This window comes from Rattus norvegicus, chromosome 5 (genome assembly GCF_036323735.1).
Source record: "Rattus norvegicus strain BN/NHsdMcwi chromosome 5, GRCr8, whole genome shotgun sequence".
Taxonomy (NCBI): Eukaryota; Metazoa; Chordata; class Mammalia; order Rodentia; family Muridae; genus Rattus; species Rattus norvegicus.
Window position 1 is genome coordinate 142278099 of NC_086023.1, and position 25863 is coordinate 142303961.

General features: G+C 47.6%; 1 protein-coding gene and 1 long non-coding RNA gene across 3 annotated transcripts in view; one reads left to right on the forward strand and one right to left on the reverse strand.

Annotated features, from left to right (window-relative positions):
* Window positions 1-1357: 1357 nt before the first annotated feature.
* LOC120102976 (uncharacterized) lies at window positions 1358-3389 on the reverse strand. Of its 2 annotated transcripts, XR_005504990.2 has the most exons (3): window positions 3263-3389; window positions 2839-2944; window positions 1358-2611 (listed from the first exon to the last, which is right to left on the reverse strand). It is a non-coding gene; the product is annotated as an uncharacterized LOC120102976 (long non-coding RNA). The 2 variants fall into 2 exon arrangements; XR_010051979.1 differs by lacking the exon at window positions 3263-3389 and having other exon boundaries at window positions 2839-3143.
* The window catches only part of Inpp5b (inositol polyphosphate-5-phosphatase B), a 64540-nt gene continuing 42032 nt past the window's right edge, over window positions 3356-25863 (forward strand). Inside the window, exons 1-7 of the mRNA NM_001100755.1 lie at window positions 3356-3405; window positions 3694-4076; window positions 4424-4518; window positions 8450-8547; window positions 8701-8730; window positions 11117-11227; window positions 17024-17164. Of these exons, the coding sequence (NP_001094225.1) occupies window positions 4020-4076; window positions 4424-4518; window positions 8450-8547; window positions 8701-8730; window positions 11117-11227; window positions 17024-17164 (532 nt within the window). The 5' untranslated portion in view covers window positions 3356-3405; window positions 3694-4019. The remainder of the gene's footprint in view (window positions 3406-3693; window positions 4077-4423; window positions 4519-8449; window positions 8548-8700; window positions 8731-11116; window positions 11228-17023; window positions 17165-25863) is intronic.

Below are 25863 nucleotides of genomic sequence, written 5' to 3' on the forward strand. Positions count from 1 at the left end.
AAGCCTCCAGAATGTGGTCTCTTGTTTCTGACTTATTGGTTTTCTGGGAACTGACTGTCTGACCTCATGAGGAAGCTGACCTCATGGGGAAGCTGAGCTCAGCTCAGTTCTAGTTTCATTAAGACTTCGGACCTTCTAGAGCTGGGGGAAGGACAAGGATAACATAAATGGTCCTGCCTATTCTTTTTTTTTTTTTTCTTCTTTTTTCTTTTTTTCGGAGCTGGGGACCGAACCCAGGGCCTTGTGCTTACTAGGCAAGTGCTCTACTACTGAGCTAAATCCCCAACCCAGGTCCTGCCTATTCTTATAGCTCAAATGGTCCAGCTCAGGCTACACTGAAGGCTACAGACAGGCCTGCATGGCAGGCACACTCAAGTGTGGTGGAGCTGTGACTGGGCCCTGCTATCTGAGTGCTGTCAAGCTTTGAGCTCAGGTAGCTGCCTCCAGCCAGATGGGACCTTTACGTTCAATAAGGCCACTCCAAGAGTCACCAGGAACCCCCCTGCCCTGGTTCCCCATTGTAGCTACAGAGAAGCTCCTCCCTTTGCTTCATTCCTGGCCCCAGTCGTCTACTACTTGGGTTCAGCAAGCAACATCTGAGATGACTATGTGTACACTGTAAGCCTTCACCTCTCCCTGCTCCAGATCCTGTTGCTGTATCTTTAGAGAGCGCGACTTATTGAGTCCAGACTCCTCTTTCCTACTCACAGGGTCTAGGCCTTGGGTCCTCCAAGGTGGCATGTCCTTGTCCTTAATCTCAAGAAGAGGTTTGAACTTGTAGGAATGGGGGGGGGTACACCTGTCTGGCCTACATTTTGTGGGAAGACCCCTAAATCCTGCAGAGATAGTTTCATCTGTACAAACTGCCTTGCCTGTGCCATTTCCCCAGACCCTCCTCTCTAGCCATCAGCATTAAGGGGTTTCCCTGATTTCCTTCAGTGACTTTCAGTGCCTTCATCTCTAACCAATTCCCTTTCCCTTCATCCCCCATGTGACTCTGAAATTGCAGTTCAATGAACTTGAACTCCAGTTGTGCTGTGGATGTTTCTAGAAAGATCGGGAAGAATCTGGAAGGGGTTTGCAACATGCAGGCTGAACTGGTTATCAGAATTCAATTCAGAACAAAAAGGAGGGGGCAGGTTGTTAAAGGTTATCCCCCCCAGTGGTGGGGGTGGGGGTCAGTGAGACAGTTTAGTAGGTAAAAATCACGTGCTGCCAAGCCCAATGGCCTGACTTTGATGATTCAATCCCTGTACCACACAGTGGGAGGAACCAACTCCTACAAGTGAGGAGTTTTGTGTGTGTGTGTGTGTGTGTGTGTGTGTGTGTGTGTGTAAGCAATAAATACACATAAACATTTAAAATTATTTTTTTTCTTTTCTTTTTTTTGGAGCTAGGGACCGAACCCAGGGCCTTGCGCTTGCTAGGCAAGCACTCTACCACTGAGCTAAATCCCCAACCCCTAAAATTATTTTTAAAACTTACAATGGCCGGCATTGAAAGCTTGAAACAGGAGAATTATGAGTTTGAGGCAAATCCTAGGCCAGCCTGGGTTAACGAATGAGTCCTTGTTTCAAAACAACGTCAATAAAGTCACAGTGGCCATCCGTTCTGCAGCACTGCCCCACCTGCTGTTCCTTTCCTTTGGGGAAAAGTTGAAAAGCAATTATGTTCAGTAAGCTAATCAGCTGGACGAGCATGTTCCGGGCTGGAGACGTGGCTTAGTCCTGGAGTGTTTGCTTGGCAGGTGTGAGGCCCTGGGTTCCTAGGTTCCATCCTCAGTACTGCTCAAAATAAATAAATGAAATTCTCAGAGCCACTATGCCAGAAATTGCACAAGAGTGTGAGGGCAAGGGTTGGGGATTTAGCTCAGTGGTAGAGCGCTTGCCTAGGAAGCGCAAGGCCCTGGGTTCGGTCCCCAGCTCTGAAAAAAAAGAAAAAAAAAAAAAAGAGTGTGAGGGCAAGACTCAGGCTGGTCCTCAGGGAACATCCAGCTCACTGAGATAGCCAGCAGTTGAGAGAGAACCATTCTAGACTCTTTAATCTGAGCTAGCTTCTTCTGTCCTGTCTTGAGCTGTATATAGTCTTAACCTAGAAGGGAACAATGGAGCCTGGAAGAGAATGGCTCCTTTCAGGGCAAGTGACCAACAGAATGTGGGAAAGGAATTTGAGAACAAAACCCACTCAGGACTGTCCAAAAGATCTGGGGGTTTCCATAAGAGAGATGGCTCCTTAGTTAAGAGCACTTATTGCTCTTTCTTGGGACCCAGTTCCCACCACACACAACAGGTAGCTCACAGCCTCCTGTAACCAGCCCCGAGGATCTAATGACCTCTGTCCTTCTTGGGCATACACACACACACACACACACACACACACACACACACACACACACACACAGTGCACATAAACTCATGTAAGCACACGCACACATACACATACATTTAAAAACAAACCGAGGCTGCTGGAGAGTGGCTCAGTGGTTAAGAGCACTGACTGCTCTTCCAGAGGTCCTGAGTTCACATGGTGGCTCACAACCATCTGTAATGAGATCCGATGTCCTCTTCTGGTGAGTCTGAAGACAGCTACAATGTGCTTATATATAATAAATCTTAAAAAAGATTAAAAATAAATGTTTACAAATGAACTGAATAGATCTTTAAAGAAATAAAGAGACGAGCCAAGAGGGCCACATCGCCCTTCGCTGTAGGACAAGAGTCCTCCACCCAGCCTGGTGGTAGTCATCACCGAGTTACAGATAAAGACTCCAAGACATTTCATGTTCTGTCTGTGAACAGAAGCGCTAGATGGGCCAGAAGAACATTTGCGAGTTCCTACCTGGAAAAATGACACAGGAATTAGAGTTGGACTTCCCTCTGGGCATGCAACACTTACTGGCTGCAGGCTTTGTCAGTTTGGCCTCTCTGTTCCTTAGTTTCTCCACCTGGGAAGAGGAGAAGGTGACTTACATCACGTCAGGGCAGGGTAATTAATTGGAAATGTTTCAGGAAAATAGAAAGTTGTCCCTTTCTGAATGTGAAGAATTGAGGATGAAATTAACTCGAAAATAAAAGTTATTATTTTTTTCCGTTAGGGTAACATGACCACCTTCCTTCTGCCTTGGACAGGGGTCTTGGCCCTTTGATTTGGTGGGCTGAGAAAGGCGTTCCTCACGCCTTTCCAGAATTGGGACGCCTGAGTATGCTTGAATACAGACTCTAGAGTCCAGAAACTTAAATAGGGTCAGGGCGGAGAGCCCCACCTACTCGCCTAGGATCGACTGGGGCATGCTGGGACTTGCAGGCTGGCTGTCCGTCCTGTGACGCCAGGGCCGCTGGGAAATGTAGTCCCTGATCTGGCCTGGGACGTCGGTGTCCTGCAGGCCTACCGGTGACAGCTCAGGAGGTAGGCTGCAAAGACAAGGGTCTGAAATGGGTGCAGAGTGGGAGGGAGTCTGCAAGCTGGTTGCTGGGGTCCCTGTCCTGTGGGTGCCAGAATGGACACTCCTAATCTGCTGCTGATGCAACGGGCCTGTTGGGTGGGGTGAGGGGCAAGGAGCAACGGGACACTTCCAGGCTCCAAGGAAAGAGCAGTGGGGCTGGGTTATTTCTCCAGTATAAGTCGCTCCTAGATGAGACTAAGGCGAAGTCTTTCTCCCCATCCCTATTTGGACACACCACCAACCTTTCCAAGAGAAGAGCCAGACGGACCATAACTGCTCCCTGAAGAGGGCATCAGAGATATACCCAGAAGCAAGGAGACGGGCAAGCATACTGAACCCCACTGGGAACATCTGGGGCAACATCCAGCAAGGAGCAGAGAGGTGGAAACCCATTTTCTGGAAACGTTGAGAGGCCCATTGTAGGAAAGAGGGGGAAGGACCGGAAGGAGAAGCAAGACGACCAGGCTCTCTCTTTTCCCTCCACAAACGCCTCCTCCATCCCCGCAGTGCCGTGAAGCAGCTCTAATACAGCATGGGAGGTTCCCAACTTCTCTATCCCAGGGTTTGACAGATCAGCATGGACCAGTCTGTGGCAATCCAGGAGACCCTGGTTGAGGGGGAATACTGCGTCATCATATCCTTCCCAGCTGTAGGCTGCCGTCCAGCTCATGCCTGCTTTAGCCTTGGGAGGTGGGATGGAGGGTATGGAAATTTTTCTCTCTAAGCCATATGGGAAAAGGTAAACCAATATTTACCAAGTATTCACTTGGCTCTGGTCTCTCTCTACCAGGTGCTTTAAATATGTAGCTATTTTCTCAACCAGCTGCGAAGTTGGGGACTATTATACCCATTTTGCAGATGAGGAAAGCTCGGAGAGGTGAAGTCATTTGCCAGTAGGAGCGGGGAAAGGCAGCGTGGTGGAGTGGGCCGATGGGGAGGTTCCATTCTTGCCTTTCAGTTTCCCTTCACTCTGAGCAGCAGGCAGTACAAGGTGTGCTGTGTAAGGGAGACAGCAGGCAGAGTCGCCTGCTCGGGCTGGTGCGATACCGGCTGGAAAATGACGTCCAGGAGCATGCGTAAGTAGGGCTCAGACTGCCTGTGTGGGCCATGGGTTGTTCTTCAGTATCCTCCAACTCGACTTCAGTCATTCCATCTGACTCTCCTAGACTGATTAACACAATGACAGTGTTCTTGGAACACCGTGTTCTAAACCTTTTATAATCAGCAAGATATGATATGGAGAAGAGGAAGGTATCACACTTGGCCCGATTTTGGGCTCCTGTGAGTGCCTGAGTTTAAATCCAGATGTTGTGATCCTATGCAAATTGTTCTTCATAGCTCTGTTTATCTAGAGTAAAGTTCAGAGGGTTGAACTAGGAATGAGTGATTGCACCAGGAATCCCAGCCCTCTGGAAGCTGAGGGAGGACTGTGACAAATTCCAGGCCATCCTGGGATACATAGTGAGTTCTAAGCTAGCCTAGGCTAACAGTGAGACCCTACCTCAGGGATGGGGTTGAAGAGATGGCTCAGTGGTTGGAATGCATACTGCTTCTGCAGATGGCCCGAGTTTGGTTCTCACCACCCACCTCCAGTGGCTTACAATCTCTGTGACTCCAATTTCAAGGGATCTGAACCCGTGCGTGCGTGTGTGTGTGTGTGTGTGTGTGTGTGTGTGTGTGTGTGTGTGTTTGTCCTTGTCCTCAAGCGCAGGGGCCGGGGGGGGGGGAGGGGGAGCTGGAAATGGGTCCATTAGCGAAGGAAGTGCCTGCCACACAAGCATGAGGACTTGAGTTTGAGTTTAGATTCCTAGAACCCGTGTTAAAAGCAGAGGTGTGGAGAGATGGCTAGGTGGTTGGGAACACTTGTTCTTGTAGAGAATTCAGTTCCCTGAACTCACACTGGATGGTTCACAGCCACCTGTAACTCCAGTCCCACGAGTTCAGATAGTCTCCTCTGGTCTGGTACACTTGAGGCGCATGCAGGCACACACACACACACTCACACACACTCACACACGTACACATTCACACACACCTTCACACACTCATACACAAATTCACACACTCACACTCACACACACATTTATTCATGCTTACATCCATCATATACTCACCAGAGCCCCATGTCCACATGGCTTCTCTTGTTTTTACATAGATGATACTCTGTTGCAGGTCCTGACTGAGCTCTTTTCCTATCTCTCTCTCTCTCTCTCTCTCTCTCTCTCTCTCTCTCTCTCTCTCTCACACACACACACACACACACACACACACACAAAGGATTTTAAAGATTTATTATATATAAGTACACTATAGCTGTCTTCAGATACTAGAAGAGGGCATCAGATCCCATTACAGATGGTTGGGAGCCACCAGGTGGTTGGTGGGAATTGAACTCAGGACTTCAGGAAGAACAGTCAGTGCTCTTAACAACTGAGCCATCTCTCCAGCCCCATAAAGTAATTCTTTTTTTCCCCTCCATCTTTATTAACTTGGGTATTTCTTATTTACATTTCAATTGTTATTCCCTTTCCCGGTTTCTGGGCCAACATCCCCCTAGCCCCTCCCCCTCCTCTTCTATATGGTTGTTCCCCTCCCCATCCTCCCCCCATTACCGCCCTCCCCCCAACAATCACATTCACTGGGGGGTTCAGTCTTGGCAGGACCAAGGGCTTCCCTTTCCACTGGTGCTCTTACTAGGCTATTCGTTGCTAACTATGCAGTTAGAGCCCAGGGTCAGTCCAAGTATAGTCTTTGGGTAGTGGCTTAGTCCCTGGAAGCTCTGGTTGGTTGGCATTGTTGTTCACCATGAAGTAATTCTTTTTTTTTTTTTTTTTTTTTTTTTTTGGTTCTTTTTTTCCGGAGCTGGGGACCGAACCCAGGGCCTTGCGCTTCCTAGGTAAGCGCTCTACCACTGAGCTAAATCCCCAGCCCCGAAGTAATTCTTAAAGAAGCTAGAGAAGGTAGAGAGAGACAGGGTGGATCCCTGAAGCTCATGTGCTAAATGATAGCACATAAATTCTAGCTGAAAGGGGTTGGGGATTTAGCTCAATGGTAGAGCGCTTGCCTAGGAAGCGCAAGGCCCTGGGTTCGGTCCCCAGCTCCGAAAAAAAGAACCAAAAAAAAAAAAAAAATTCTAGCTGAAAGACTATCTCAAAAAATAAAAGTGCAGGGACTGGAGAGATGGCTTGGAGGTGAAAAGCACTTGTTGCTTTTGTAGAGGACCTGGCACCTACATGGTCACTTACAGACATGAATAACTCCAGTTCCAGGGAATCTGACACCCTCGTCTGACCTCCGCCAAAGCCAGTAGGCACAGAGATGGTACACATACACATATGGAATCAAAACATTCACACACATAAAATAAAGAAGTCTAAAATCTAAAATAAAAACCAATTAATTTTTTTAAAAAAAAAAGGGGAGTAACTGAGGAAAAATACTTGAAGTCAACCTGTAGCTTCTACATGCACGTGTATATGACCACCCATAGGCATGTGTGTACACATCTACACTAACAAGCACATATGCCATACATACACAATGAGATTTTAACAGACTTAATTCATTTATTTTTCTTGTATAAAAACCCTTATGTGGTAGCCACAGCTGGAGCCTGAGTCTTCTTTTTTTTTTTTTTGGTTCTTTTTTTCGGAGCTGGGGCTGAGTCTTCTGAACAGAGACTCTGGTGTGGGTTTTCACAAGGTGGTCAGTGAATTCCTGATAAGGGGACTTGGTGAACACAGTCTCTTTCCAGAGGTCAGGGGTCAAGTAGCTATAGTTCTTGGAGATGGCATCAAAGGTGGCCTTGGCAAAGTTGCCCAGGGTGGCAGTGCAGCCCCTGGCTGAAGTGTAGCAGTCATCTATACCGGCCATCATCAGTAGCTTCTTGGGCACAGGAGCAGAGACAATGCCGGTGCCTGGGGTGGAGATGAGACGCACCAGCACAGAGCCACAGCGGCCTGTCACCTTGCATGGTACAGTGTGGGGCTTGCCAATCTTGTTCCCCCAGTAGCCTCTCCACACTGGGACGATCGAAAGCTTGGCCAGGATGATGGCCCCTCGGATGGCAGTGGCTACCTCCTTGGAGCACTTTAACACCAAGACCAACGTGGCCATTGTAGTCCCCAACAGCGACAAAGGCCTTGAACCTGGTCTGCTGGCCAGCCCGAGTCTGCTTCTGCACTGGCATGATTTTCAGAACCTCATCCTTTAGAGATGCACCCAGGAAAAGTCAATAATCTCAGACTCCTTAATGGGCAGGGAGAACAGGTAGATCTCCAAGGACTTGATCTTCATGTCCTTAACCAGGCAGCCCAGCTTGGTGACGGGGATCCACTCCTTGTCTTCAGCTTTACCTCCACGAGCCCCGCGGCCTCGACCACGGCCACGGCCTCAGCCATGACCACAATGAGATTTTAAAAACTAGAAGAGAGACATTAATGGCCGGAAGTGGTGGCACAGGCTTTTTAGCCCAGCATTTGGGAATTTGAGGCCAGCCGGGTGTACATAATGAGCTTCAAGACAGCCAGAGCTACGTGGAGATACAGTTTGTTTCCTCTACCTTGGAAACCGAAAATAAAGTGCTCACTAAATGTTGCCTGGTGATGGTGCCTATTTCACAGGAGCAGAGGGAAGACATAAGATGTGCAAAGGTCTCATAGTTTAAGTGAACCTCAGGGTCTCGGAGCCAGGAGGGAGGGGCTTTACACCTCTTCTAATCTGCCACTGTAACTTGATAGTTGGGGAAACTGGGATGTGGGAGGAGCTGTATAAGGACCCACTTCCTGTCACTCACATCTAGATAGCACCAAAGTGGTTTTTCTTCTAACTGTGAGTAGTTATACTTTGATGATATCATCCATAAATTACAGCTCCCCTGGGCACAGTGGACGGAGAGGGCCTGAGACATGCATATGGTGGCTAGGATACTGCCAGCCAGACACACTAGGGACCCACAGGTGACCACGAGCCCTCTAAACTGTGCCTTCTCCTCATTTCTGCCCTTAGCCTCTTCCTGTATACACACCGGAGGATGGCCATCACAGGAGACGATGTAGCTCTGGACCAGATAGTGCCACTCTCCAAAGACTTTATGCTGGAAGAAGGTGCTGGTTGGGCTGGGTGGATGAACTACTCTCCCCTGGGTGCCCCCCAACTCATCTCTGCCCTTACTATAGGGAGGGTGGTGGCAATGGAGGACGATGTGGGTGGGACAGGACTGTTTAGTTGCTAAAGACATTCTCATTTCCCTCCTTCAGTGTCCCCAGACGGTGAACTCTACATCCTCGGTGAGTAGCCCTTTCAATCTGGGTCCTTGTTGGGTCAGTGGGACAGGATCCAAAGACAGAGGGATGAATGAGAACAATGCACGGTGAGTGTGACGCTAGGTGCCTGAAATCTTAGCGTGTGGGAGGCCGAGTTTGAGGATTGCTTTGAGTTTGAGGTCAGTCTGGATTATGCAGCAGAGTTCTAGGCCATCAATAGATAGACTGGCAGCAAACCAAAAGAGAAAACCGCTGGGTTGCTGGAACAGCTCAACAAGCCATTGAGAGGTGCTTGCTGTCAAGACCAACTTTCTGCATTTAAGCCCCAGAACTCACTTGGGAGAAAAAAAAAGATCCAGCATTTGGAATTTTACTCTAGAGAAAACTTTCCTGATGTCCATATGATGGTGAATAAGACCCTGAAGAATCAGACACTACCCGCTCTACCAGCTGTTTTTCACCAGTCACCCCTTGTCAGTGCAGTTAAGTCCTCCAGGTGGGCTCCATCACCTCAGACACCACAACTTGTCACTCTCCTCTTCCTCCTCTTCTTCCTCCTCCTTCTCCTGCTGCTGCTCCTATTTCTCCTCCTCTTCTTCTTTTTGTTTTTCCGAGACACAGTTTCTCCACGTAGCCCTGGCTGTCCTGGAACTCACTGTAGACCAAACTAGCCTCAAATTCTTCTGCCTCTGAGTTCTGGCATTAAAGGCATGTGCCAACACTGCCCAGCCAGTTCTCTTTTCTTAAAAAAAAAATTATCACATGTTCTTCTTCTCATCTTCTGTGTGTGCATGCCCTTTCTCTCTTTCTCTATCCCCTCCCTGACCCCTTTTCCCCATGGTGATTCTCCTGGCCTCAGTCCTTTGAACCAGTGAACTTGGCCACCCGAGAGCAGCTTCCCAATAAACCCACCTTTAATACAAGAAAAAAAAATTATCACACTAGTGTGTGTGTGTGTGTGTGTGTGTGTGTGTGTGTGTGTGTGTGTGGTGGTGGTGGTGGTGGTGGTGGTGGTGGTGAAAGGACAGCTTGTTCAAGCTTGGCAGCACTTACCTGTTGAGCCATCTCCAGTGGTCCCAGGGTCCCCTGCTTTTTCAGCTTGTGACATCTCCCATCTCCTATTCATAGTCTTTTCTCCTTGCCATGGCATTCTCAGTGCCTGGCTCTACCATGGACCAAGCAGATAGACAGGCACACCGGTGCACTTCTGCACGCTCTTCAACTCACAGGACTGGAGAACCTGTCTCTGCCAGTTCCATCTGGTACAGTGGTGGTGGGGCTGATTAACATTCAGAGCTTTGGACTTTCCTCTCCACAATGTGGGGCACTGCCCGTTTGTCTGAGGAGGCACACAGAGCTCCTTTGCTGTTTCATCAGCTTAGGCCCAGAGCATTGGGAGCCCAGGCTTCCTTTCTTTCCTAATTTATTGTTTTAAATGCACATTATATTCCAATCACAGCTCCCCCGACTCCTCGAATCTAGGAGTGCTCTGCTGCATGTACACCTACCTGCCAACAGATCCCTTGATAGTCATGAACCCACCATGTGGGAATTGAACTCAGGACTTCTGTAAGAGTAGCCAGTGTTCGGGGCTGGGGATTTAGCTCAGTGGTAGAGCGCTTACCTAGGAAGCGCAAGGCCCTGGGTTCGGTCCCCAGCTCCGAAAAAAAAGAACCAAAAAAAAAAAAAAAAAAAAGAGTAGCCAGTGTTCTTAACTGCTGAGCCATTTCACTAGTGTAAGCCTAGGCCTTCTGATTTGCCAATTTGAAGATTCTTTTGCTATTGTTTCTTTTTTTCAAGACCTTATTTACTTATTATATATATACAGTATTCTGCCTACATATATTTCTGCATGCCAGAAGAGGACATCAGATATCATTATAGATGGTTATGAGCCACCATGTGGGTGCTGGGAATCGAACTTAAGACCTTTAGAAGAACAGACAGTGCTCGTAACATCTGAGCCATCTCTCCAGCTCCCTTTTAATGGATTTTTCAAGACAGGGTTTCTCTGTGTACGTCTGGCTATCCTGGAATTTGCTCTGTAGACTAGGCTGACTTTGAACTTACAGAGATGTGTCTGCCTCTGCCTCCTGAGTGCTGGGATTAAAGGTGTGTTCCACCACTGCCAGGCAGAATGCATTCTTTTTTTAAAAAAAATATTTATTTTTAGCTTATGTGCATTGGTATTTTGTCTTTGTGTATGTCTGTGTGAGGGTGTCAGATCCCCTGGCACTGGGGTTACAGATGGTTGTGGGCTGCCATGTGGGTGCTGGGAATTGAACTCAGGTCCTCTGGCAGAGTTAAGTGCCCTTAACCGCTGAGCCACCTCTCTAGCCCCCAGGGTCCACTCTTAATACACTTCAGTGTTTAACTCCTGGTGCTCTCATTTCTTGCCGCTCCTCTACAGGCTCTGATGTGACGGTACAACTGACCACAGCTGAACTCAGGCTTGTATTCCAACTACCCTTTGGTTCACACACCAGAACATTCCTCCAGGAAGTTGCCAGAGCCTGCCCAGGTAGGTAGAAGCCAGGTTTCCTGGAAAGACTGTATTGGCTGGAGGCACTGACTTTCCAACCCCATTGGGATCACACAACACAGTTTCTGCATCATCTCAAGGCTGCTGGCATGGAGTCACAGTGCTCTGGGCTGCCAGCCAGCTACTGTGTTTGCTTTTCCTTTTTGAGATGAGGGTTTTGCTTCCAATTCTGATCCTTCTGCCTCAGTCTCCCTCTGGAGTGCTGGGTTACAAGCATGGGTAGCATTTGTCCGGTTTCTAAACCTGAGTGTTAACTGGGCCGGGACTCTGGGGATTCAGGGCTTCTTCCAAATTAGCAGGGAGGTCCAAATTCTCTAATATCCATAGCTACAACCAAGAGAAGTCTGTCAAATGTATTCTGCTCAAACTCTGCTCTTTTCCCCATTGCAGCTGGAAAAAAAAAAGTCTAGCTTTGGTCCAGCAAAAAGAAGTTGGTGCCATTTGACAAAATTTGTTTAGATGGGAGGTCAGCCAGGCAAGCAGAGGAGAGGTTGTATGCAGAGCAGAGGCCCAGTGACAGAGTATGCAAATTCATGCTGCCAGGTGCTGGGGCTCAGGTGCTCACCAGGCACCATTATGGAGTCCGTTTAAGGCTAATGTCTGCTCTCTGTAGAAATGTACGGTTTGTCTCCTATGACAACTGCCCCTGGGGCCTAACTTCCAGCTCCAAGCATTTCACTAGGTATGCCAGGAAGGTGACTGGCTTTGGGTAAAAGGAAATCAGGACAAGATTAATGGAGCCTTGGATGAGTTTAAGTACTATTCTATAAACAGTTAATAATAAATGAATACATAAGTAAATAAACAAAATATAAAATGATAAAGATAATTAACTTATGATTATTAGTAGTGGTTTCAGGCTAAGTAATATTATAAGGCAATATAGGATAATATATATTAATAATAAATAATTTAGGTTGGGTATCCCTAACATGGCTGAGATCCTTCAAAATTCAAACTTTTTTTTGAGACAGTGTTTTTCTGTGTATCCTTGACTGTCTTGGACCTTACTCTGCACACCAGGTTGGTCTCAAACTCAGAGACCCACCTGTCCCTGTTTCCTGAGTAGTGAGTTTAAAGGTGTGTGCCACCATTGCCTGGCCATGTCTAAAGTTGATGTGTCAAGCTTTAGACTCTCTCTCTCTCTCTCTCTCTCTCTCTCTCTCTCTCTCTCTCTCTCTCTCTCTCTCGGTATTTTTGAAACAGGGTCTCAGTTCATATAGGTCTGGGTGTCCTGAAACTCATTATGTGGACTGGGTTGGCCTTGAACTCACAGAGAATCTGTCTCCCATGTGCTGGGGTTAAAGGTGTTGGGCACCATACCCGACTAGACTCCTTTTTTTTCCTTAAGATTTATTTATTTATGTATGTTAGTACTGTTGCTGTCTTCAGACACACCAGAAGAGGGCATCAGATCCCATTACAGATGGCTGTGAGCTACCATGTTGCTGGGAATTGGACTCAGGACCTCTGGAAGAGCAGTCGGTGTTCTTAACCACCAAGCCATCTCTCCAGCTCCCCTCCACCACCCTCCTACTCCCCCCCTCCCCCAGCTAGACTCTCTTTTAAGACCATTAATTCTTACCATACCTTACAAGGTTGGTATTATCAGTGTCTCTTTATATAGATAAAGGAACTCAGGCTTATCGAGGGCAAGGGCCCTGCCTGCCTGTATGGCTAGCAAGCTGGCAAGGTGGGTTCCTCCCAGGTGAGACCAGGATTGCCCGATGTCCTCTGGATCCTGAGATTTGGCTCCAGAGCTTCCTTGGTTTGTGCCTTTCTTCTTGTGTAAACAGTTCAGAGAAAGCTTCCTGGAGCAGGTGATGTTGAGGCTCAGAGTATAAGGGAGAACAGCATCTCCTCCACACCCCAAATCAGGCAAAAGGAGGAGAAAGGGCGTTAGGCATTCAGGAGCAGTAGCTGGTGCTACTCAGCTTGGATAGGTGAGAGAGCTGCGCCAGAGAAGCTAGCAAAGGACAACTCGTGAAGAGTAACAAAGTTCAGAGATGCCTGGACTCTGCCCTGTAGCTCGTGGACAGGCCTTAAAAGACTTTCCAAATGTTTCCAGTAAGATTTGAAAGTTTGAGACACTCCTCTGGTGACAGGTATGGAAGGCAGTGAGAGCCTGGAGCAGGGACAGCAGAGGAACAATAAGAAGGCAGGTTCCACCATGGTTCAGGCATACACCATAAGGCTGAGGGGGCTGGAGAGTTGCTCAGTAGGTAAGAGCACTCGTTGCTTTCAGAGGCACTGGGAATTGAACCCAGAGTTACTTTCTGTAACTCTAGTTCTAGAAGACCTGATGCCCTCTTTTTGGCCTCCCTTGGGTACTAGCATACTCAAGGTACAAATTTATCGATTCTGGCAAAACATTCATTCCCAGAAAATAGACTGTTCTTTTGAAAATGAGGCTTAGACCAGGTATGTGGTCATAGGACTTGGGAAAATGGGAAAGAAAGTAAGGGGATCATTCAGATGAGACCAAAGTTACCACAGGGACCGTGAGTTTGCGCTGTGTCAAGTGATCAGAACACTGGCTGTGCATACTAGACATGAAATAAATATTTGTTGAGTGGATAAGCAGAGTTTATCTGTGGTCAGGGTCCAAGCTGAGTGTTTCCAGCTTCTTGGCCTCTTGTCCAAAGAATTGAAAAGAAGATCTCACATAGATTTGCAAAAGAAGCTAGGGCTGGGAAGATGGCCCAGCAGTTAAGAGCACTGACTGCTCTTCCAGAGGTCCTGAGTTCAAATCCCAGCAACCACATGGTGGCTCACAACCATCTGTAATGAGATCTGATGCCCCCTTCTGGTGTGTCTGAAGACAATAACAGTGTACTCATATATAATAAATAAAATTAAAAAAAAAAAAGAAGCAAGCTAACATCAGTGGAGCAAAGGCATAGTGTAAGTCATAGAGGGAGACACTGGCAAGATTGACTCAAGGGTCCTGGGGTATCACCTAGTGTTAGAGAGGATTTCATACTAAGGTGTCTGTATTGATTAGTAGTTTAAGTCATATATTTATTTTTTCTACTGTGTGTACCCCTTCCCATAATACATCTGATTTTAATCATATGCATTCCTAATTATGCAGAGGCATAGAGTAGTAAATAGAGAAATTTCCCCTATAATATTACCAGAGGACACAATTTTGCCTGACTGCCCATTTATCCAAACTAGTCCAGGCTGGATCAGCCCTTCTGTTCTTCATACATAGATTCATTGGGAATAGGAGTGAATAGAAAACTGTCTAAATTTGACTGAGATCAGAGGTAGGGAGACTACCACTACTGTTCAGAGATGGGTGCATGTGTATCCCATAGAGATAGGAGGTTGAGGTGGTTCTGAAGTTGCTGAGGGCGTTGGTCATTGTTCAGAGAGGGGTGTGTATGCACGGTATGTGCAAATGAAGGACATAGGCACCCAAAGCAGTTATTTCAAGAGGTGTGTGTAGGAAGGAACCTGGGTGACAGGGATAGATCCTTGAAGACCCACCAGCTAACACTTGACTTTGTATATGAAGGGACTAGGGTCCAGAATGAGGCTTCAGGTGAAGGCTGTCCTTGTTAATCTTCCCTGGGTGAGGTAGTGCCTCAGTCAAGAAACAACAGGTAAGGAGAGGGACAACAAACTCACGTCAGATTGAAAACCTACTGTAAGCTAGACATTTTCTTAGCTATCTGGACGATGCAAGACAACCGTATCTTGTTTCATTTCTGGAGCACTAATAAGTAAAGAGTAGATTTCTTATTTTATTGATGAGTAAACTTCTGACCCAAGTTTTAGGATACCCCCCCAGCTCTAGGAACCCCAGTAGTCTAGTCTTTCCCATTGACCAATTCTGCAATTAAAAAGACTAGTAAAGGCACGGTATTGTGGCACACACCTTTAATCCCAGTACTCAGGAGGCAGGGGCAGGTGGATTTCTGTGTGTCTGGGTGTGCGTCACCACCTCTCAACTTAAAAATATTTTTTTTTTTTTTTTTCTTCTTTTTTTTCGGAGCTGGGGACTGAACCCAGGGCCTCGCGCTTGCTAGGCAAGCGCTCTACCACTGAGCTAAATCCCCAACTCCAAAAATATTGTTTTTTTAAAGAGGGGCTTTTAAATATCTTGTATAAACTGGTAAAGCAAATGTAAGAAACTTACCCTGAGACCCATGAGTTGAAGTAACAAGATAGGTTTTTGGTCTTAAGACTCACAAAGGGGTTGGGGATTTAGCTCAGTGGTAGAGAGCTTGCCTAGGAAGCTAGGAAGCGCAAGGCCCTGGGTTCGGTCCCCAGCTCCGAAAAAAGAACCAAAAAAAAAAAAAGACTCACAAAATGCCACTATTCTAGTTGAGACCTCAGGTCTGCCACTTTCTGTATGTGAATGCGGTCTTTTATTTCTTCAGACTTTAGTTTTCTGATCTGTATGGTGTAGTGGGAACAGCAGGGCCTCCTCTATGCAAACGCTGGGGGTTGTGCAGCTTCAAAAGCATCTCCTGAAGGAGGACCTAATTGAGGACGGCCTGAGAGAGCAAGGATTGCTGGTGCAAACAGTGCTAGCCAGTTCAGGAGAGATGCTTTCTTGGAACCAAAAGGGGAATGGGTGGAGGGTATTAAAGGAACTGGCTGCAGCATTTCTCACCTGCTCCCGGCTCCCAGAGTCTGTGTCATCAACTCTGTGCCAACTTGCTCCCAATCCTCAAGAGCACCCCAAGCTCTCTGGTTGAGAGCTGTCCAGGGCACAGGCAGCATCATGGTAGAAATAGAAAGATAAACCTGACTTACCTAACAATCTAAGGGTGTTGTGAGGAGCAGATAAGATTGGATATAGTTTAGTAGCAAGTAACATTGAAAATAATTGAAACATTGAAAGCAGTGCCTGGCCATCCACAACCTAGGACTTGAGCTTGGGTCTCCTCAATTCAGTTGGATCTGGTTCATGCAGTTGTACAAGCAGAGCAGGCAGGACAAGAAGGGTTTAGCAAGAAGGGTTAATGCTACGGTTTGAGAAGTCAGAACTGGTTTGAGTCAGAAGCAGGGGTTGCTCAGGATCTTCTGCAGGGGAGGGGTGCCCATTGGGTTAGGAGTACCAGAAGGTTGTCTTGTGTGTGTGTGTGTGTGTGTGTGTGTGTGTGTGTGTGTGTACAAGGTTTCAACGTGTTGCTCAGGCTGGCCTGGGATTCACAATCATCCTTGCTTCCTAAAGTCTGAGATTACATGAGTGGAGCCCAGGCTGATCCTGAATTTCTGGTCCTCCCACTTCTACCTCCTGAGTTTTGAGATTATGAGTGTGTGTGTCCCCCCCCCAACCCCCCTATGTTTTATGTGGTGCCAGGTATCCCCTCCCCAGCTGCATTCTCAGGCTCTAGACAGCTTGTCTTAATAGTATATAAAAATAAAATAAAATATGAAATATAGCGTATTTCTAGTTTGTCTGTAGTGGCCAGGAAGTTTCAGATGAAGGATGGAGGAAGTTAAATCTCCCAGCCTTTTCTTTAGAGCGGGCATCTGGTTGAGTGACTTTGCATTTATCCTTTCTGAACTCAGCTGCCTCCTCTATAAAATTAGGATAATAATTCTCCACCTAATAAAGCTTGTTGGATAATGAAGCAGTCCTGCTTTGGCACAGCACTTTAGTCTTCACTTCTGTTAATTGCAATTGGGTTCCAGATCCAAGCCGAGAAGGAGCGAAGCGGGCTTGGGAGAGTCTGCACCACATACAATCTTACAGAAGTGCAGCTGGCTTTTCAACCCCGTGGCTCAGTCCGGGCTCCACTGTCCCTGCCACAGGTTTCGACCCTGAGACGCGGGATCCCGAGTTCCTGTGGCTGTGCAGACACCGGTGCGCGGAGTCCGAAGCAGAGTCGCCGAAACCCCGCGAGTGGAATTCGGACCCGGGTACCCGGAGTGGCTTCGCGCCCATTGGAGGAGGCAGGTATCAGTCTTGGAATGCAAGGCGAGGATTGGAGGATGTCTTGCCTCAGGGGCCCTGGTTACATTCTGCTTTGGGGCGGAGCCACTAAAGAGCCGGAATTTCTATTGGCGGAGGAGGTGCATGAGGGCGGGCCTGTGCGGGGACCGAGAGCGCGCGGCGGGCGGCGGGATGAAGCGCTTGAGGAAGCAGACTGGGAAATGTCGGCAGGCGGCGGCTCTCGGGAGCGCGACTGTGCAGGTCGGGCGGTCTCTGCGAAGTGGGGCTACGGTGTTGGGCTTTCGGGAGGATTGGAGGGTCGGCAGATGGCTGCGTGTGGGCGAAGGTAAAGGTGTTGACCATCAAGCGAGGCGGGGATGCTGCGGCTGAGGATCCGGCTCAAGTTCTGCTAGGAAGTTACTCTCCGCCAGACATGAGGGCAACAGGCCGGTGACCAGCGGGTACCCGGGAATCCTAAAAGAGGATGTTAGGGAAGCCCCGTTGATGGCCGGGTGGGTGACCTCGTACTGCTTGCTTATTCCCCTTGGCGTTTCGGTTTCTCGGGCCGAGGTAGTTCCTCAGTCCTGGCCTTTCGAGGGTGCTGTGTATGTGGGGGTGTGCGCGACTGTGACAGAGTTGTCTTCGGATGAGGCGTGGTGTGTGCTAGCATTCTCTCTGCCCTACAGCCGCTGGGACACAGTGGCCTGTGCACACGTAGCTAGAGTGTAGGGAGCCCTAGCTACCGTGAGACTGGAGGCCCTCGGGGATGAGGTTAACAGGTGAACGCAACTAGGTTTTTGCCACTTATCCCTTGGTATAATGTGCAGCACAAAGGCTAATTGTTGAACAAGGTTTTGTCCTTTGCAGAGAGAGAGAGAGAAAGGCTCCGAAATTTGGGTCAGCCCTGTGATTTAGGGCTCCCTGGCGTTTGTTTGTTCTCCCTAGGGTGTTGTCCATGAAGCACCAGGCTCCTGAGGGCTTTGGCGCAATCACTAGTACCCATTTCTGCCATTCCTGTTCGTCCTTTGCTAGCGATGAAAGGCCGTCAAGTAGCCTTGTCAAGTATGGGCCAGGACGTTTGCAATTATGAGGCTTGAAAAGTTTGAGGAGTTGGAGCGATCCGTTGGGCAAGAGTTTGTAAACTGAGAGGAAACTAGGCAGCAGAGGACTTCCTCAGCCTTTCCTTCCTACCACAAGATGCCACTGAAGCCCTTGATGGTGTAGATAGTGCGCGTCTTTCTCAGGCTTATCTCAGAGGTCACTTGCACAGATGTTGCTTCTGGTTTGTGGTACCGGGACTGGGGAGTGTTTAAGATTAATGTCGTCTCTTGCCCTTTACAACAGGCTACCAGAAATGCAGTTAAGTAGAGAACAGGCACAGTGACTGCACAATGCCAGAGCTGGGCTATCAGGAGCTCTTTTGGGCCTCTAGTAGAGATACAGACCGTGAGAAATCAGGGCAGCCAGCTCTGAAAAGAGTTATCTGCCCCAGGGTGAAATATGTGCACTGGTCGCAGAAGCATTCATTTCGCTTCACAAAGGAAAAACCGACCACATCCTGGAGAGGAATTAATGTCAAGATTTTGCTTTGACTTTTTAATTCCAAAGGTTCATCCCCATCATAATCCCCAACAGTATATGAGAAAATGTAACTGCCAGGTTGCTGCTGTTCAAACGGGAAAGGATGGTAGCAAACCCCTTTCTGTTTGGGTCATCTCTGATTCCAGAGTTGCTCTGGCCTCAACACAGAGTTGCTTCTTTAAGAGGTGGAAGGAATGCTTTAGGCCACCTCTGCACGCACCAGTAGATCCAGCCCCAATGGAAGCAAGTAGTGGATTTTGAATCTTCCTTCGTGTAGACCATCAAAATACCCACTTCCCCAAAACCCCGGGGGAACTAACCCAAGACAAAATGCTGCTTCCCAGTGCCCTGGGTAGCCAGGTGTGGAAGCAGATGCCTGTAATCCCAGCAGTTGAAAGGTGGAAACCACAAAACAAGGAGTTTAGAGTCAGCTTTTAGGTATGCCGGTGAGCACAAGGCCAGGGGCCAGTTGGGCTACATGAAGTAAAACACCATCTCATTAAAACAAACACTTACCCCAACAACAATGGATTAAAAACAGCTATTCTTCAGGAGCCGACATTCTGAAGGAGACAGGTCTGCTAGGCTAGTGTATAAATAGAGCTTGAGGAGGCACAGGGTCAATCTAGCAGCATGGTGGTCCTTGTAGGTTAAACAAAAGCATCTTGAAGGTCTGAGTGTGGCGTTCATCCCATTGTTTTGCCTTGTTAAAGGAAGATCTCACTTTAGTGATTCCCCCCCACCCCCCACTCCTTTCTTTGGTTAGTCTCAGCTGAATTCAAAAGTGCCAAGGTGAGGCTGTGAGATGCCTCAATAAGTAAAAGCGCTCACCTTGTAAATAGGACCTGAGTTCATATCCCTGGATCCCCTGTAGAGTCAGGCACAATGGTGGGCATCTATAATCCCAGAGTCCCTGTGGTGAGATGGGAGGTGGAGGCAGGAGAGTCTACGGAAGCCCAGAAGCCACCTTTGTTGTATTCAGGAATGAATAAGGGATTTTGTCTCTAGGGAGGTAGAAAGTGAGGACTGCATATCCACATGCAGACTCATCACTCAAAGATTTAAACAAGAGCTCCAGGGTGGCTTGGTGGGAATGCAGTAGGAAAAAGAGATTGGAGCTAATATCTGACTAAGTCTGTGTCTTCAGGTCACAGATGTGTCAGCGCTGGGCTGTGGTGTGGAATCACAGTAGCCGATGCTCTTGGATTCTGGAACATTATGGTCTTATTTTGATTTTGGGCAGTAGCTGTTGTGCTTCGTTACTTATTTGATTGTTTTAACTTTGGGATGCTCTTCCTTAATAAGAACAGAGTGTGGCTGGGGAGAAATGCCTCACTTTTGCTATGTGGCAGCCTAAGGGCTCTGTAACTCATACAGCCCCACTGGGGATGCTGCACTCGGCTCAGTATCATCCAAGTCCTTTTGCAAAACATTCACCAGCGTTTCAGTCTGGGTTCATGGCACAGTCCTGGAGTATTCTGGAGGCATGGGAAACATGGAGTTTCAGTCTGGGTTCATGGCACAGTCCTGGAGTATTCTGGAGGCATGGCACAGTCCTGGAGTATTCTGGAGGCATGGGAAAGGAAACAGCTGAAATCCCGTGGGGGTCATTTAAAGAGCTCTGGGGTCCAGCAGAGTGGCTCATCAGGTAAAGGCACTTGCTACCAAGCCTTATGCCCTGAGTTTGGCTCCTGGGACTTACGCAGTAGAAGGAGACTTACGCAGTAGGAGACTTACGCAGTAGGAGACTTACGCAGTAGAAGGAGAGAACTGACTTGGCACACACGTAACATGTCATGCGTGTGCCCGCTCATATCACACACTGACTTCCACACACAAATTCATAAGAAATAAAGGAATAAATATCATTTCAAAAACCAACAAAGTGGTAATAACAATTTTTTTTTCCTGAGACAGGGTTTCTCCGCGTAACCCTGGCAGTTCTAGAACTCACTGTATAGATCAGGCTGGCCTGGAACTCACCTAGGTTGGCCAGCCTGTGTTTCCTGAGTGCTTGGGTTAAAGGAGTTTCCTGAGTGCTTGGGTTAAAGGAGTGCACCACTACCACCCAACACATTTTGGTGGTCCCCCCCCCCCTCCCGGAGCTGAGGACGAAACCCAGGGCCTTGCTCTTGCTAGGCAAGTGCTCTACCACTGAGCTAAATCCCCAACCCCCATTTTGGTGTTTTTAAGAAGGTTCTTTTTCTTTTCTTGTAGCTGATTCAGAATTAGGCAGCGTTTTAGTAGCTCGAGTGTGTGTGTGTGTGTGTGTGTGTGTGTGTGTGTGTGTGTGTGTGTGTGTGTGTGTGTATTTGGAAGCCATAGGTCATTTTAGGTATTGTTCCCTAGGAGCCATCCAGCTTGTTTTGTGAAATAGGGTCTCTCATTGGTCAGTAGTTCTGATTCGTCCAGACTGACTGGTTACAGAGTCCCAGGACTCATCCTGTCTCTACCTCTCTGGTCCTGGGATCGCAGGTGAAAACCATTGCTGCTGGCTTTTTACATGGGTGCAGGGGGTTGAAGTCAGGTCTTAATGCTTATGCAGCAAACACCTTACTGGCTGAGCTCTCTCTCTAGCTCTTGCAACCAAGTTCTCACTGAAGTATGTTACAAATATTTTCCCCTGGACCCAGGAAGCAGAGCATTAAACTCTGCCCGGCCTGTGAAAGGAAATGAGTACTATTTATATCTCGGGGTAGCGTGAAGGGTAACCTACATTACCAAAGCTGGAGCCAGAGAGAAAAATAGCCCGTGGGTCGCTTTTCTGCTTCTTTCATCGGGCTCTGTCTGTTTTAATAAGTCAAACCTGCGTGGCCGAAAGTCTTTCATGGTGGGGACGATGAATTTGCCTTTTGTTTATCTTTGAGGTGGAAACACTGCTCATCTTGTCCGCCGCTGTAGGAAGTCCTTCAGGCTCCTCAGCAAATGAATGCATTCAGACCCACTTGTTTCTTTAAGCAGAACAAAAAGATACTCAGTTTCTGCCTTTTGTTGTTTCTGTCTCCATTTTCCACTTTGTCCCATTCAACCTCTGGCTTCTACAACCGGCAAATCTCCTTCTTAATAATTGTTTTCTTACCAAAATAGTTGGTTTTGGAAGGTCTCATCTGGACCCACAGACACTCAATTAGGCGTGGAGCTTTAAGCAGAAATCCTCCAGGCCTGACAGTTAAGCAAGAGGGAAGCATCAGTGTTTAGGAAAGGACAGTGCTGGGGCGGCGACTCTGACTCTGTGTGTGTGCATTGTTGTTGTGTTGCCTAAAATACACTGTAACAACAACAACTCAAACAAAAAAAAAAGAAAAAAAAATCCCAATAAAACCCAAAGTAGCCAGGCATGGTGGCTTATGCCTGTAATCCCATCCACCACTTGGGAAGCTGCACAGATCACAGCTCCATGGTGTGTGTAAGGTACCCAAATCCCCAGCACTAGAAAAAAAGAGTGGAAGAAATACTTTCATAATTTTGTAAACTTTACTGATGATCCATCTATGGACTGAAGTTGGCAAATGTTTACAGGAGAGAGACTTTCATTCTTGGCATTTTGATAAGGATTTAAAGTGTGTGTGTGTGTGTGTGTGTGTGTGTGTGTGTGTGTGTGTCAGTGGCCTGGGTAGTTTAAAAATGAAAAAGGTGCTTTAACAAGGAGCCTGTTTTGATTGTTCTTTTCTTCTTTTCGTTTGTGTGTATATGTGGAGTGTGCCTGTGTGTGTTCCTGTGTGGGCGCACAGATGTCTTGGTCGGTGTGTGGAGGGTGGAAGAGGGTGTGAAGTACCCTCTTTGGCTTTCTGCCTCATTTCTTGACACAAATGCATTTACTGAACCTGCAGCTTCACCGGCTTTCTGCTAGGTTGAGTCCCAACCATCTTCTTGTGCCCTCAACCCCTTCTTGCCAATGTTGGATTTACAAAATACACAGCCATGTCTGTGTCTTTATGTGGGTGCGGGGATCTAGGCTCAGGACCCCGTGTTCATTCAGCTCTTACCTTCCGAGCCATTTCCTCTCTAGTCCCTGACTGGAAAACGGGAGTAAATTCTTACATCTGTGAAATGGGAGTAAATTTGCTTCCTGGAAGGAGGAATGCTGACGTCCTTCCTTAGGGGTACTTTTGTTTGGGAATCAGACGTTGTATATGCCTACCCACTTCTTCCCACTGAGAGCTGCAGATCCTTTCTGCCTTAGCCTTCTAAATCCCAGGATTACACATGACGCAGTGTGCCGCTACACTCAGTGAAATTTTTACCCAGTTGTCTCTCTCCTCCTTTTTTTGGAAATGGAGCTTCACATAGCCCAGGCTAGGCTTGAGTTCCTGAGGATGCTCATGAACTCTTGGTCCTCCCACTCGCTGGGATTACACAGCTTTTGTTCCGCCTGCTGTCACAGTCTCCCCCTTCCCCCACTACTGTTTCTTTCTTTCAGGGCAACCACTGAAAGCCATGGTTGTCTTATTTTATTGTTTTTTTCAAGATTTATTTACTTATTTAATGTCTGAGTGCACTGTAGCTGTCTTCAGACACACCAGAAGAGGGCACCAGATCCCATTACGGATGGTTGTGAGCCACCATGTGGCTGCTGGGAATTGAACTCAGGACCTCTGGAAGAGCAGTCAGTGCTCTCCACCGCTGAACCATCTCTCCAGCCCCCTGCCTGGCATTCTTACCTAGACAATTGCAGTGGCTCTGTACTAATCTTCCCCTTCCCCTACTTTTTTTTTTCTTTTTTCATTTCTCAGTTCCGATCATCCAGCCACCTTGCTCATCCAGCTACCTTGCTCATCCAGCCACCTTGCTCATCCAGCCACCTTGCTCATCCAGCCACCTTGCTCATCCAGCCACCTTGCTCATCCAGCCACCTTGCTCATCCAGCCACCTTGCTCATCCAGCCACCTTGCTTCCCCTACTTTTTTTTTCTTTTTTCATTTCTCAGTTCCGATCATCCAGCCACCTTGCTCATCCAGCCACCTTGCTTCCCCTACTTTTTTTTTTTTCTTTTTTCATTTCTCAGTTCCGATCATCCAGCCACCTTGCTCGTGCTAGACAGTTACTCTCCATTGAGTCACATCCCAGCCCTTGCCTTTCTGTCTGCTCTTAACTTCCCCTCTTCCTCCTTAGCTCACACTTCCCAACACACCCCATTGAGTCTGGGGTGAGGACTGCTCCATGCCCCAGTGCTTAAGGGATAAAGTTCAGATTCCCTAGTGCCACGTGAGCTTTACCACAGCCGGCCTCTACTCTCACCCAAACCACGACTCAACCTTTATTCACTTCAAACGTTGCTTATTGTTTCCGGAAAAAGCCCTGTACTTTTTTTTTTTTTTAACCTCTTTGTTGACGACATTCTTTTTTTTTTTTTTTTTTTCTTTTTTTCGGAGCTGGGGACCAAACCCAGGGCCTTGTGCTCCCTAGGCAAGCGCTCTACCGCTGAGCTAAATCCCCAACCCCAACGACATTCTTTTGAGACAAGGTCTTCACTGTGTAGCCCTGGCTGACCTTGAAGTTACGGAGACCCACCTGTCTTTACCTCCCAATGCTGTGATTAAAGGCATTGACCAACTAGGCTGAATTTCCAAAAACTTTACTTTTTTGTGTCACATGCAAGCAAGCACGCATGCACGCATTCATGTGTCATGGGGCAAGTGTGGAGGTTCTCTCCTTTATCTCGTGGGTCCTGGAGATTAACTCAGAATATCAGGCTTGGCAACAAGAGCCATTTCTTTAGCCCTGGCTCCATTTTTACAAACTTGAACTTGAACTTTTGAACTCGCTGTTCTTCGCATTTGGGGAGGGATGTCTGTCTGAGCCAGCAAGGTGTGGCTCAGGCCTGTAATTGTAAATACTTGGGAAGTAGAGGCAGGAGGATCAGGAGTTTGAGGTCCACCTGAGCTGCTTGAAGGGAAAAGAAAAGTCTGCCTTTGGCTGAGCTGAGGAATCTAAATTATAGTCTTCACATGCAGCATGCCCCCTCCCTCTCCTCTTGTGAACTGCTCTGCACCGCCCCCCCCCTCACACCACCCCCGCTTCCTGGCTTGTTCTTCCCACTTCTCTTTCGGCCCTATCACCAGACCACACAGTTCACTGAAGGCTGGTGGAAGAGAGAGCCTGGAGGAAAAGTCAAGTCATCTCCAGTAGCCCGTCACCCCTGACCAGTGGTCAAGTGATTGTGTCAGAGTTGCTCCCCTTTAAAGCTTGGCTGCCTGTTTATGGTCCTTGTTTACCTACTGCGATTTGTACAGGGAACAAACCAGATTTTGAATTCAAGACTCAGAGCAAAAAATATGGTTTTTTTAGACTTGAGTTTCTGCCCTCCCCCCACCCCCCCTTAAATATTTCAGTCCTGATTTTCCTGCATCTACCTCCCAGGCTCTAAAATTACAGGCATGTAGCACCAGGCCTGGTTTTGTGGTACTTTTTTTATGCACAGATCCTTTCTCAGAAAAGACAAAAAACAAGCCCAAACAAACCTGTAACTGTTTGGTAAGCAGGCTCAAAGGGTATCAAAGGGCTCTTTCTATCCTTTGTAATGCCAGGTGCCCTGTGTTATTAAAGTCACTCAAGAACTCCTAGCTGGACTGGAGACATGGCTCAGGGTTCAGGTGTCTGAACTACAGGCTGCTCTTCCAGAGGTTAATTCCCAGCAGCCACATGGTGGCTCACAATCATCTCTAATGGGATATGATGCCCTCTTTTGGCATGCTGGTGTATATGCAGATAGAGCACCCATATACACAAAATAAATAAATAAATCTTAAAAAAGTAAAAATGGGGGTGGGGGATTTAGGTCAGTAGTTCAGCGCTTGCCTAGCAAGAACAAGGCCCTGGGTTGATCCTCAGCTCCAGAAAAATAAATAAATAAATAAAAAAGAACTCCTAGCTTTGTGTACTGGGTACTATGCAAACAGTTTTCCTTTGCTATAAGAATAAAATTCAAGGGGTTGGGGATTTAGCTCAGTGGTAGAGCGCTTGCCTAGCAAGTGCAAGGCCCTGGGTTCGGTCCCCAGCTCTGAAAAAAAGAAAAAAAAAAAAGAATAAAATTCAAAGCCTGGAATGGTGACAGAAGGATTGGGAGTTCAAGGCCGACCTGCTGCTAGAAATAGTCCTATTAAGTGGAATTACATCATTTTCAGGAAAATAAATACAG